At 39.1% G+C, this 13,384-nt stretch overlaps 1 protein-coding gene across 6 annotated transcripts in view; it reads left to right on the forward strand.

The window, feature by feature from the left end:
* Ube2w (ubiquitin conjugating enzyme E2 W) overlaps window positions 1–13,384 on the forward strand; it is a 65,640-nt gene that overhangs the window by 13,626 nt on the left and 38,630 nt on the right. For 5 of the 6 annotated variants that reach the window (XM_076924306.1, XM_076924305.1, XM_076924309.1 and 2 more), the window contains exons 2-3: window positions 6,419–6,510; window positions 10,237–10,339. In XM_076924306.1, the coding sequence (XP_076780421.1) occupies window positions 6,419–6,510; window positions 10,237–10,339 (195 nt within the window). Of the gene's footprint in view, window positions 1–5,082; window positions 5,280–6,418; window positions 6,511–10,236; window positions 10,340–13,384 lie in introns of those variants that run through there. The other variant, XM_076924310.1, reaches the window with a different exon arrangement.

The raw sequence follows: 13,384 nt of genomic DNA on the forward strand, positions 1-13,384 counted from the left end.
GGGCTTCCCGTACTCTCTTGTATCCACTCTGGAATGTTGACTGGCTTGATCATGGGTAGGTCTTGTGCACTTGTAGCTGCTGTGAGTTCCTGTCATTGGGAAGACAGGATTTCATAGTGCTTCTTCTCATTCTCTGGCTCCTACATTTCTTTTTATCCCCTTTTGTGTGGAGTTCCATGAGCCTTGAGGGAAAGGAATTGATGTACATATTCCAGTTAGGGTTGAGCATGCAGTCACTCTCAGCACTTTGACCAGTTATGGGTCTGTATTAATTGCTACCACTGCAAAGCGAAGTTTCTCTGATCAAGGTTGACACAGTTACAGAGTGAATTGCTGGCACAGTGACCCTGAGGTGGAAGCTGATGTTCTTAGGTTCCTCTGTCCAGCAGGTCCCTGTGGTGCTTGTGTTGGGAAGTGGAGAGAGTCATTGGTTTTTGCAGCCTAGGTGTTCTGGAATTTTGGGTTTGGGAAGGGAACATTGTAACTTCTCTATTGGTTGGTAGTTCACTTGTAGGTCTGCACTCCTCTGCAGCCTTCTTTGCAATTTCTTGGTTTATTTACTGTTTTTTTTTGTTTGTTTTATACATTGTTAATCTGTAGCATTGAATAGGACTGAAAATAAACCTATGGTCCTATATTATTTATTTATTTCAACTTTGTGAGGCAGTTTGGATACCTACTAGTGCATCTTTGTGAATCCCGGTGTCTTTTGAGCCAGACATTAAAGATAACTTTAAAAAATGGAACATAATACCATTCTGCTCATTAAAAAACAAAAAAACTTTTTATTGACTCTTTGAATTTCATGTTAAGCATCTCACTCCACTCTCTGTCCCTCCATATCTACCTTCTGCCTTTGCAACTTCCCCCCTCCAAAAGAAAACAAGATAAAATAAAATAAAATAAAATAAAAATTAAACAACAACAAAAAAACCCAGCCATTGAAACTATAGTGTGGTACAGAGTATGTCCTTTTGCCCAAGCAGGTTTCCTTGCAAATGTTCATTATTGGTGCAGTTCCAGGAGTCTGTGGCTTCTGTTACACCATCAATACTGGATCCTCACTGGGACTCCTCTCAGACATCCTGTTGTTGCCCTGTGTGATGGAGACTGTGCCACTTTGGATCTATAGGACTGGCCCTTTCACGAGTTCCAGCAGTTCAAAGATGGGGTAGATGTTGGGGTGGGCCAACTCTAACTCTGGGCTTGAGTGGTAACTGAGTTGGTCAGCCTTCAAGCTCTTCTGAACTTCTGCTTTCCTGCTTTGCCCAGGTGAGGGTCAGGATTGGCTTTCCCATGTTTATGCCACTGGGGCCAGATCTCCAGCAAGGGGGTAGGGCCATCTCTCCCTAACCCATGCCCTGGTCCTCAGGGTTAGCTAGCCTGTGCCCACATCACTAGGGCCAGCTCTACTGTGCTGCCTAGGTGAGGTGTGGTAGTCACTCTCCCAAGTGCTGCAGTCAGTTAGGGGCAGGCCCAGCTCTCACACACAGATTCATGCTCTCATGTCTGGCTCACCCAAGTCCATGCCACCATGACCAGCTCTGTGCTGCCCTAGGTAGCAGCCTAGACCAGGGATGTCCATGTGGTCCTTGGTAGTAACATGGCCTTAGTGGGAGTCTGAGCCGGGCGGGGCATTCCTATGGCCTCAGGTGGCATAGTAGACTATTCACATCAGGCTGCTTCTCACCACCCTCACATCTCCAGATCCACCTCTCTTCATTGTGTAAACACCTTTCTGCTTTCTCTCTCCCATCTCTCCAAGTGGTACCTGGGCCTCTGAGTGTCCTTCAGCAAGGGGTCAAGGAATCCTCTGGGTGTTCTCCCATGCTCTGCCCATACAGTAGAGACATTTCATGCTGCCTAATAGATTTGTTTGTTTATTTATCTCATTTTTATGTGTATGAGGGTTTGCATTTGTGTCTATCTGTGTACCATGTACAAGCCTCATGCCCACTGACAGAGCTGGAGTTCTGTTGTGAGCCTCCCTATGGGTGCTGGGAATCAAACCCAGGTCTTTTGCAAGAACAAGTGCTTATAACTGTTGAGCCACCTCTCCAGCCTCTCTTTATTTTTGTCTGAGACAGGGGTCTCATTAGGTAGCCTTTGACTGTACTAGAACTCCCTACATAGACCACACTAGCTTCAAATTCACAGATCCATTTGCCTGTTCTTTCCTGAGTGCTGGGATCAAAGGTGTGCACATTGTATCCTTTGTATTTTTATGTTTAAATGAATTGTATTTTTTAACATTGCAGTTTTAACTTTGAAGTAAATATTAATATGCTTTATTTAGTGTTGTATTTTCTCTTTCTTCCTCCCATTACTGAATATGTTGTGGAAAAATCTTATATTCAGGTTTTGTTGAAGCCAACACTGTAAATTACAGTCTGTGTCCTTGGATTTCTGAATTACTGTCCTCACTTTGATGTTTTCTAGAGTTACCCAGGTATCTATCCTGCTGTAGTGCAGGGAATGGAAGCCAACTTAGCCCTTGATACATTTCTGTGTTTGGCTTTCAGTATATAACAGTTTTCTACTGTACCTTTTATTCATGGAAGAGTATTTAAGCCCACCCTGCTCCTTCAGTAGAGTTTATAGCACAGGCTGGCCTCAAACATACAGCCCTCCTGCCTCAATCTCTGAGAGATTGTACTTGGAGGTCTCCACTGCAGGTTGGAGAGCTGCAGATCAGACTTCTTACTTTGTGGATGCTTTTTAGATTGTTGAAAGTGCTAGTTAAAGTGAAAGTTAAAGAATGAAAACCTTTGTTTTGGGCTTTTCCTTTCTTTAAAGAGGAAAACATAGTAACAAGTAACAGAAGTTAAGGTCTGTAGAAGGTGTACTCAGAATTCAGTTAAGGGAAACTGTTTCATTTGTATTGTTTTGCTTTATGCTAAGTTAAATTATTTCTTTGCTAAGCTATTACCAAAAGTCATTTCTTAATATTAGGGTAACAGTTGGGCATGGTGGCATGCACCTCCATGTGTTAAACTGACACATGAAGGCAAGAGGATCCAGTGTTCAGGCATCCTTGGCTACGTGAAACTCTTTCCAAAATGAGAGGGTGGGGGATATGAATACAGTTGTTAATGTAATGCTACCATGGTATGGAGGGCTCTTTCTCCTCCTCAGATCATGCTTCCTGGGCTTTGATTTCTACCTTTAGTGTTTGTTAAACGGAATTGGAGTAAACATTGTTGGTCGTCTTTAATATTTTTACAGTACTGGGATTTGAACTCAGGACCTCACTAATCTGGCTACACACTTTACCACAGAGCCACACCTACTGCCAGTCTTTTAATTTGCACAATTGCACTAGCAGCCATTGTAACATAATGGTATCCCTACCACAATTTCCCCTCCCTCCCTCCACACTCATGTTTGTTTTTGTTTTAAGATAGGGTCCTACTCTGTAACCCTGGCTGGCTTGGAACTAGCAGTGTAAACCAGGCTGCAAACGCACAGAGATTGGCCTCCAAGTTGCTGTGATTAAAGGCATAGACCACCATGCCCAGCTGTTCCTTCATTTTGAGTATCTTCCTTTCTCTTGTTTGTATTTCTTTTTACCTTCAATGAGAAGTTTTATACTTTAGAATAGTTTCCCAACAAAACCAGCAGTAAAAACAGAAAAAGCACCTTTTCAAGGTTTCAATGAGATAAAATCTTACAAGATGTAAAGCCTACCTGCTCCTTTAATCATTCCATTTTTATATACCATATAGAACGCTTTGTTTTATTGAATATTTACTCTTTTCCCACTTGAAAGTAAGTGAAGGATTTTGTCAGTTTTGACAGTTGATGTATTATTGTAACCATTGTCAATTAAGAACTTACTCTGTTCTGGTTTTGTGCTTTAAATTTAACACATTCTGGTACATATAAAAATGAATTATATGGGTCTGGAGAGATGTCTCAGTAGTTAAGAGCACTTGCTGGTCTTTCAGAGGATCAGAATTAGGATCTAGCACCAGCACCCACTTCAGATAGCTCACAAGTGCCTGTAACTCCAGCTCCAGGAAATCTAACCTCTTCTGGCCTCTGGTCATCAGCATGCATGTAGGCATACATACGGCAGACAAATGTACATATGAGAATATACATTAGAACTGGGAATATTTTTCCTGATGAAATCTCTAATCTTCTAAATAGTAATGTTCATGCTAAATAACTAGGTTATTGAAGGACTCATAATTCCACTCTGTTAAATAGCAAAAATCTCAAGCTAGTATCTAAGCACATACATTGGGAAAAATAATCAGAAACCAAAGAGGCAAAGTACTAGAGTAAAATACAGTCTGATAGCTTAACACTGTTGCACAAAGGGTAGTCAGACATAAACCTGTCTGTACTGTTGATTTGATGAAGACGGAGTGTTTGTAACTTCTCCAAACTTGACAAATTATTAACAGTAAACATATGGCAATTTAAAAAAAAACAAAGAAAACAAGAATGTCAAGCTGTCAGATTAGTTTATGAACTTCACCAGTACCACCGAAGGTTCCACACTCAGTAAACACGTTGAGGGCTGCAGTGTTAGGTTCAGAAAGAAGCTGCTTCTGCGATCATTTTTAACAACTGATTCTTGAAAATCCTAGTTTCATATTAGCTAGTCTCCTTTCCTGATTGTGCTAGGTCTGCATTTAGTGTATCCAAATTTGTCATATCACTGTGAGTTTGTTTGAATGAGAACTGGAACAGGACTGATTAGGTTATAGTATCTTCTGTGTTTTAGTAAAGTCCTCCAGATGTAGAGAATTTCCACCATACTGTTCCTCAAAATGTGGTCACTGAAAGAAGGTTTCTCTGAGGTACTCTAGGGAGGGGCCCCATTATTTGAGGCTCTTTTTCTCTTCCTCTCCCACTCTCTCGCTTCCTTTCTCCTTCCCTCCATCTGCCCCTATCTCCCCCTCCCCTTTCTTTCCAAGATAGTATCTCAGCATATAGTCCAGTCTGACTGCAAATTTATAATTCTACGTCAGTTCCCGAGTTCTGGAATGGAGTATCTTACTACACTAGACTAAGAGACCATTTTTTTTTAAAGCAGATAAACCATTTGAGTTATAAATAAATACTTAAATTTGTTTATTTTACTCCAAGAATTAGCTGTTAGGAGCTGGAGAGATGGCTCAGCAGTTAAGAACACTGTTGTTCTCACCAAGGATCTGATTCAGTTTGCAGCACCCACATGGTGTCTCACAGTCATCTCTAACTACAGTTTTCAGGATTTTGGATCCCCTCTGCTGACATCCAAGGGCACTGGACATGATGATGATATGGTATACATACATGTATATATATATATATAGGCAGAAATTCATACACATAAAACAATAAAAGCAAAAAACAGAATTAGAAATTAAAAAGACAGATGGCTCAGTGGGTAAAGTTGCTTGGTCACTAAGCTTTGACAACCTGCATTCAGTCCCCAAGACCCCACATGGTGGAAGGAGGAATGACTCTCTCAAGTGCCTCTGACTATCACATATGTCCATCCACACATATATTTAAATAAATAAAATAAGTAATGTTGGAGTGAAGAGATAGGCCAGTAGTTTAAGAGCACTTGCTGGTCTTCCAGGGAACCAGAGCATTTCAGTTCAAGTAATATAATAATATGTGATTTAAAAGGATCTTTGTCATCTTGCATACAATTTTAATAACATAATTATGGTTTTTGTAGGGTTGAGGATTAAGCACAGAGCCTTGCACATGCCAGCTGAAATACTCTAAGCACAGAACTACACTTCCAGTTCTGCTGTGTTGTACACGGGAAAGAGTGTCTGCTGATGATAACTAGGGGAAGAGGTCAGTTGTGCAAGTAAAAAGCACAAAATATAAAGCCAATTAGAAAGTTAGTATAGAGGAGAAAACCCAACAGCCATATTCTAATCTACAGTGAAAAATGTTTCTGAAAATAGCCATTAAAAGAGTGAATCATGTTTCAATAATCCTATTTAAGAAGATAAGTACAAAATTAGGCTATGTGTTGAATTTAAATTGTTTTCCAGAAGACTTTTGTGGAATGGGTTACTTTTATAATTTCCCTGGAAAGCATATCTGTTTCCATGGTTACAGAGTACTATGGTAGTGACTTGAAAGCAAGGGAAGACTGCTGAACAGCCCATCTCTAGCCCACGCCGAAGCCCTGTGCTTTCAGTGAAGTAGCTGTAGAGAAAGTGCATACCTGGCTGCCCTTCGGAACTGCTGCAGAGCAGCCGCGCAGGATTGGAACACCGACACTGCTTGTGAACTGTAGGGCAGACCATAGTTTAAGGAGTAAGCATAAACATTCTGTAGAGTTTTATGGGACTTGCGAAGAAAGAGGTTCAAGCATTGGAAAGTAATGTAATCACCTATTTTAGACTGTATAGAAGAAAGCTGTTAAACAGTATAAATTACCATTGATATTTTCTAGAAACGACTGCAAAAAGAACTGTTGGCTTTGCAGAATGACCCACCTCCTGGGATGACTTTAAATGAAAAGAGCGTTCAGAATTCAATTACGCAGTGAGTATTGGATGCTTAAAGGTCTTCTTGTGTTGTACAAATATGTACTCATCTTCTAAAACTCTTATTTTCATATTTCATTGCATCTGTTACACCATTAATATAGTAATAAGATCCTATTTCATATATCTGCATATTCATTTTTTAACCTTACTGTGTCAACATAGACTTATTGCCATGTAATTTGTAAAGCTTGCTATTGTTCTTAAAACAATCTTTGTGTGTTTTTCATGTTCCTTATTATTTATGTATGTATGTGTTTGTTTATTTTGCTGTGACTCTGGGTTAGCCTTAGTGTCTAGAATACTGGTATTACAGGTAGGTATGTGCCACTGCATCTGGCTCTTAGGTCTTGAGCATTTGCTCTGCATTAAGACTGCAGCACTATGAATCCCGTTCTTTAGACACATAAGTCAAATATCCGTACTTACTCCTAGCACAGTAGGATAGTTACCTAGCACAGATTGTACTCTTCTTTCCATAGCCTCTCTAGTTGAAAGGGTGAGTTAAAACTGTGTTAAAGTAGAGAAGAGTGACACAGTAAAATGCTAACCCTTTATAGTTTGTAGTCAGTTTGTAAAGTGGAAATTTTTATTAGTCATAATTCATAATTATCTTTGAGAATTCTGAAGAAAGGCCTTATTGGCTGGGTCCAGTGATACATACCCATTGTCCTCACTGTCTCTAGGAGGTTGTAGGAGGATGAGCCCGAAAGTTCATGACTGTTCTGGAAAACTTGGTGAGCTTTAAAGAATAAGCCATGCCCCAGAGAGGAAGACATCGTTTGTATCTGCTTGTCTTAGTCCGTAAACCCAGCTCTTTCCTGGAATAGAGTACATAGCTATTTCTTTATTAGAAGTGAAGGTGTATTGAAAAAAAAAATGCCAAATTCAAACCATTACTTTAAAAAAAAGAGTAATAGCTATAGGAATTCAAGAGTTGAGACTCATTGGAGAAAAGTATGCTTACGTCCCATTAAATCCTTACTCTGAGGCACATACTCATGATTGCAGTCTTAGCACTGATGCTCCAGTCTGTGGGTCTGGGACTGGCGAGAAACTTAGCCGCTAAGGGTGTTTGCTGCACAGGCCTGGTGACCTGAGTTTGATCTTCAAAAGCCATGTAAAGGTAGAAGGTGAGAAATAAAAGTACTCTATTTCTTGTCATCAATGATGTAGTAAACTGTAAAATGATAAAAATAAAATAAACCCCAAGAAATGTAACAATTCTTACTCTTGAGTATTTTTATTTTATATCTTTTTAAAATTCAGAAAGCATGCATTACTTTTAATTAACAAAGATTAAAAATGTATTGTGCATATTATTAGAAATCTTGCCTTGGACCTATTTTATGCAAATATTACATGATTAATGATGTTTGCTTTGCTGTGATTTAAACTCTGCTCTGCATGTCACGAGTAAATTGATTGTGTTTGTCCTAAACTTGGCTACATTAAGAAATGAAGGAGCGCTGGGCAGTGGTGGCGCACGCCTTTAATCCCAGCACTTGGGAGGCAGAGGCAGGCAGATTTCTGAGTTCGAGGCCAGCCTGGTCTACAGAGTGAGTTCCAGGACAGCCAGGACTACACAGAGAAACCCTGTCTCAAAAAACCAAAAAAAAAAAAAAAAAAAAAAAAAAAGAAAAGAAGGAACACCAGGAAGTCCTGTTTCCTTGAATTATCTCTCTGGGTAGTAGATGTGAGCTGATGGGAAAGATGAATTTTGAAGCTGAGAAAGACCTAGTTTTTGTTTTAAGTAATTTATTTTTATTTTGCATTGATGTTTTCCCTGCATGTATGTCTGTGTAAGGATGTTTGATCCTCTGGAACTGGAGTTAGATGGTTGTGAGCCACCATGTGGGTACTGGGAGTTGAAAATGGGTTCTTTGGAAGAACAGCCAGTGCTATCAACCATTGAGCCACCTCTCCAACCTCTTGTTTTGTTTTATAAGAAGAGAGAGAGTGTGTGTGCGCATGAGCACATGCATAGAGCTGTGTCTTGAACCCAGGCCTCTTTAGCATGGCATGCAAGGACTTGACCACAGTCCTGTATGCCCTCACAGTTCCCTTGCTTTCTAGATGGCTTTGTATTTAATTTACTATGTACTAGCTCTGATGATAGAAATGCACAAGGTTTTTGTTTGTTTGTTTTGTTTTTTACATATGTAGTATCATTTCCCTGTACCAACAGTATCCTTCTTACATCTAAGGTACTCAGCATACATTCTGAAAATAAATTATGTTTTTAACGGTTTCTGTACTTTAGTTTATATACATTTCTAGTTTTTGTTTCATGTGAGACATGAGTAGAACCGTATCCCAGTATTTCCTGTCTTCCTCTGATTTTTCTGGACAAGTAGATGAGTGGGTGATATTGGCCGGCAGTACTGGGCATCAAACCCAGAGCCTTGATGAGTGCTTTACTGCTGAGGTACATCCTTAACCCCAGTTACCCTGTATTTAAAATAAGCATATTTTTGTACCTGAGAAATATGAAGTTAAAGGATTTGGCCAGCTACAATAATTATACGTGACAGCTAAATTAAAGACTCATTCCTAATGACTTCCATTAAGTCTAACTGGAGTCTGTCCTATCTATCACCTTTGCTATTTTTATCTTCTGTCTCCTCTTCTAATGACTAGAGATGGTTACAGAATCACAATGAAAATATGTATGTACGTGTTAGAAGACGAGCTCACATAAATGCCATAGGAATCTGTGTGCCATTAATTAAAGTGCTAAAAGTGAGCTAGCAAGGAAAGGCGGGAGAGACCCTTACTTGAAACCTCCAGAGATTGTGGACAGGGATCCAGTTAGTAGTCTTCTTTAGAATGCTGATTAGGAGGTGAGTTTGTCAGCTACAGTCCTCTGGAGTCTTTATTGAGACTCATTCTCCCATTGCTTCTAACTAGACGATGGCTAATGAACTTGATACTGTCTATAGAGTTTTTTGTTATGTAAAAAGTATTCTTTTGAAAGAAAATAAGACTGATCTGAAAGGAAGAGCCCAGTGTAGACCCTGATATTAGCATGTGTTGGAGTTTTTATTTGTTTGTTGTTTGTAGTTTGTTTCAGACCTGGCTTACAAGCCTGGTTGTGACTTTGACCTAATTTCTTTAATCAAGTGTGTCACAGAAGGATAGGGAAGAGAATATTACTGTGGGATTGGAGAGATAGCTCAGCTGGTAAGAGGGTGTGTTGCTATTCTAGGTACCCTAGTTTACGTCCTGGCATCCAGCATCTGAAGTCCTCTTCTGGCCTTCGTGGGCACTAGCACACATGTGCGTATGTAGTATGTAACACACACACACACACACACACACACACACACACACACACACACACACACAAATCAAACAAGCAGAAAGACAACCCTGCTCTGTGGGCCAGAAAGATTAAAACACAAGGTTCAATCTCTGAACCCACATAGAGGTGGAAGGAAAGAGTCACAAAGCTGTGTGTTGTGTGCTGTGACTGTGAATGCCCCACCCCATTCAACAGTAATAAATTTACCCAAATGTACACAGTTTACACAATAATAATAAAATTTAAAAGTTCTCTACAAAGAGAAAAAGTCAGTGTGAGAATTGCTGGGTGAAGTGCAACACTATCCTTGGGCTATTCCACCCAGTGCCTGGCAGCTCAATGTCTCTTTTTCCCTTCATTTCAATCCTTTTTAACTTATGTTTTAAATGTTTCCTTTTGTTTTTCTTTTTCCTGTCCTAGGTGGATCGTAGACATGGAAGGTGCACCAGGAACCTTATATGAAGGGGAAAAATTTCAACTTCTGTTTAAATTTAGTAGTCGATACCCTTTTGACTCTCCTCAGGTAACCTCCTTGCATGTAACATTGTATTTTTAGATTATAGCAAAACACTAAATTGGTTATTGTTGCCTAACTAAAACCTATATCACAAACTCAATATAACTATGTAGATAGAATTATTTTTACATAACTCAGGATTTTATGAATTTTATTGGGGCAGGCTTTGCTGCTGTCATGTTTCCAGGAGCTTCAGGTGGTTTGCCATCCATGGGTTTCACGAGCAGTGGGGAAGGTTAGCGTTTTTAACAACTGCAGGGACTCTTTCTAGAACCACTGATCATGCTGATAAAAGCCTTTTAGGACTGTCTTTGGTTTTCCATTGCTGTGTTTTCTTTGCAGCCTTTAAAAACAACTGTGTGTTTACAGATGTCAAATACATGAAGTCAACTGAAATCTGATCATTATGATTTGAAGCAAACACAGTTTAGTTAATAGTTTAATACTTAGACAAGGAAAAATGGTGGTAGTGGAATTTAAAAAAAAACAAAAACCGTTTCTTGGGGAGGGGTTGTCTGTATTAGTGTTTTGCCTTTGTGTATATCTATCTGTGCACCACATGTCTGCCTGATGTCCTGGGAGGTCAGAAGAAGGTGGTGGATGTGAGCTGCCATGTGAGTGCTGGAAGAAGTGCTCTTAACAGCTGGCTCCCTCCGGCCCAGGCAATGGTTTTAAGAGGTATTTGATTAGTAAATAATTGATTGGAGGTCAGAGAGGGGAGATGCTGGAGTGATTTCCAGGTTCCTGCCTTGTAAGACAGTGAGTTACTAGAATTATTTATTCTCCACAAAATTATAAGATTTCACATTTTAAGCTTGAACTTTGTGAGATGTGTTGCTAAAATGAAACCCTGCCAACACTCTGTGTTACTGTTAAGTAATGAAGTCTTCTAGAAAATAAACCCAGTACCTAAAATGCAATTTGGTCTATGATTATAAATGTGATATTTTGAACAAAGTCATATTTCATTGTCACCTTCAAAGTAATATTCTGAATTTAGCTTAAATCTTTTTCTGGCCACACACACACAAAAAGAGGAAACTAGTTGATGCCTTATGCTATAAAGGAAATTGTATAAAGAGGATTAACTGAACACGGACTCCTTGAATTATAAAGTTGTCATATGAGGAAAAGTTAAGCCTTGAGGCTCCTTTGACCATTCTTACAGAACTGTAAAGTGAAGGGGTTCTGCTGTCATGACCTGGGCATTGTAATAGGCATCTGCTAATCACAAGCGCAAACATTGTACTTCTTGTTAAGAATATGTCTTTATTTTCTCTAATATCTGGGATCTCTCGACCCTTTCCCTTAGCTGTTTCTGCCTGACTTCAGCAGAATTATAGCATGCCACTTAGATGCATTTAACTTAGTGGAGATTCTGGAAGGAGCTTAATTTCTTTTTTAGTCATAGGAAAACAGATTTTTTGTTTGTTTGTTTGTTTGTTTGTTTTGTTTTTTTTGGTTTTTCGAGACAGGGTTTTTCTGTGTAGCCCTGGCTGTTCTGTAACTCACTCTGTAGACCAAAAACAGTATTTCTACAAACATAAAACCAAGTCAAAAAACATTCTGCAAATTCTGTCCTAAGTCTTTTATTCAAAATCAGATATCAAATTTAAATATTTTCAAATGACCATTTATAATAAATGTATTCCCTTCTTCCTCTTTTTCCTACTCCTTTAATTTTAATAACCTTAGATTTATTATTCAGCAATATTATATACTTTAATATACATTAACATACATTAAACAGCTTATTCAGATCACTGCTGTGGGTACATACCCTTCTAAAATTTCATAAGTCTTTTGGACACCAATTTTTTTTTCTCCCCAAGAAAGTGAGTGTTTCTCTGTGTAGCCCTGGCTTTTCTGGAACTCATCATGTAGACCAAGCTGGCCTCCAACTCACAGAGCTCTGCCTGCCTCTGCCTCCTGAGTGCTGAGATTAAGGGTGTGCACCACTAAGCCTTGATGACATTTCAAATTTAATACATCTAAACTTAACCATTTCCAGTAATGAAATAGAAAAAAATTTTTTCTTTATGTTGGGTTTCTATTTACCTTCTGCTTTGTTTTAAATTGTCTGTCTGCTTTTACTTATTCTTAAATACAGTTTTTCAATCCTTTTGCAATCTTTAAGTCAGTCCATTTCTTTCTCATCTTACAATCTGGGCTGTAGCACAAGGAATTATCTTCCAACTGGGATGTTTCAATAGGTTAATGTTTCAGTAGTTTCTACTTACGTTATATACTTTTTCATAGTTAGATTTCTCTGTAGGCATGTTCATGATCTCACTGTATGTTTAAAAATTCTCTTTTACAGTGCTAGGATCAAACCTTACCCTTGGCTCCCTTTCCACCCCCACTCTCTATGTATATACACATGTCCCGCCCCCAAACCCTCTTATACCCCTGCCTTATTTTTGCTTTCCTTAGTTTGCTTTCTGTGGTTGATTATTTCCTGTGGAATCAAGTCTTTACTTTGGTTATCAAGTCCCTTTATGACCATGTTAAAACTTAACCAGTTCTTGCACAGATACCTCCCTGCATTCTACTGTGTGGTAATGTTTATGTATCATATTTCATCATTTAACTTCCATTCTGATTTTATCACCTAATAGCTTTTAATAAAGTAGTTATGAAATACAGATTCAGGTTTTTGTTTTCCAAGTGAAGCAATCAAAGCTTGTAGAAAGGTCTTATTAATGGTTTAATTAATAATTAGAACAGTCAGGAGTCAGAACCAAGTCTCGTCTTGTCTCGTCTTGTCTCGTCTCTCCTCTCCTCTCCTCTCCTCTCCTCTCCTCTCCTCTCCTCTCCTCTCCTCTCCTCTCCTCTCCTTCTCTCTCTCTCTCTCTCTCTCTCTCTCTCTCTCTCTCTCTCTCTCTCTCTCTCTCTCTCTCTCTGCCATGATGCTGCCAAGTAGCTACTAACATGGGAAAGGTATCTGCTCATTTTTATAGTAATCTCTAGAAAAGTGAAAGACTATGTGTGGAATCTAAAAGGCCTGAGGATAATTTTCTATTCTTTTGGAATGCTAGTATTTCTTTTGTT

The sequence above is a fragment of the Arvicanthis niloticus genome, chromosome 25, assembly GCF_011762505.2.
Source record: "Arvicanthis niloticus isolate mArvNil1 chromosome 25, mArvNil1.pat.X, whole genome shotgun sequence".
Lineage (NCBI taxonomy): Eukaryota > Metazoa > Chordata > Mammalia > Rodentia > Muridae > Arvicanthis > Arvicanthis niloticus.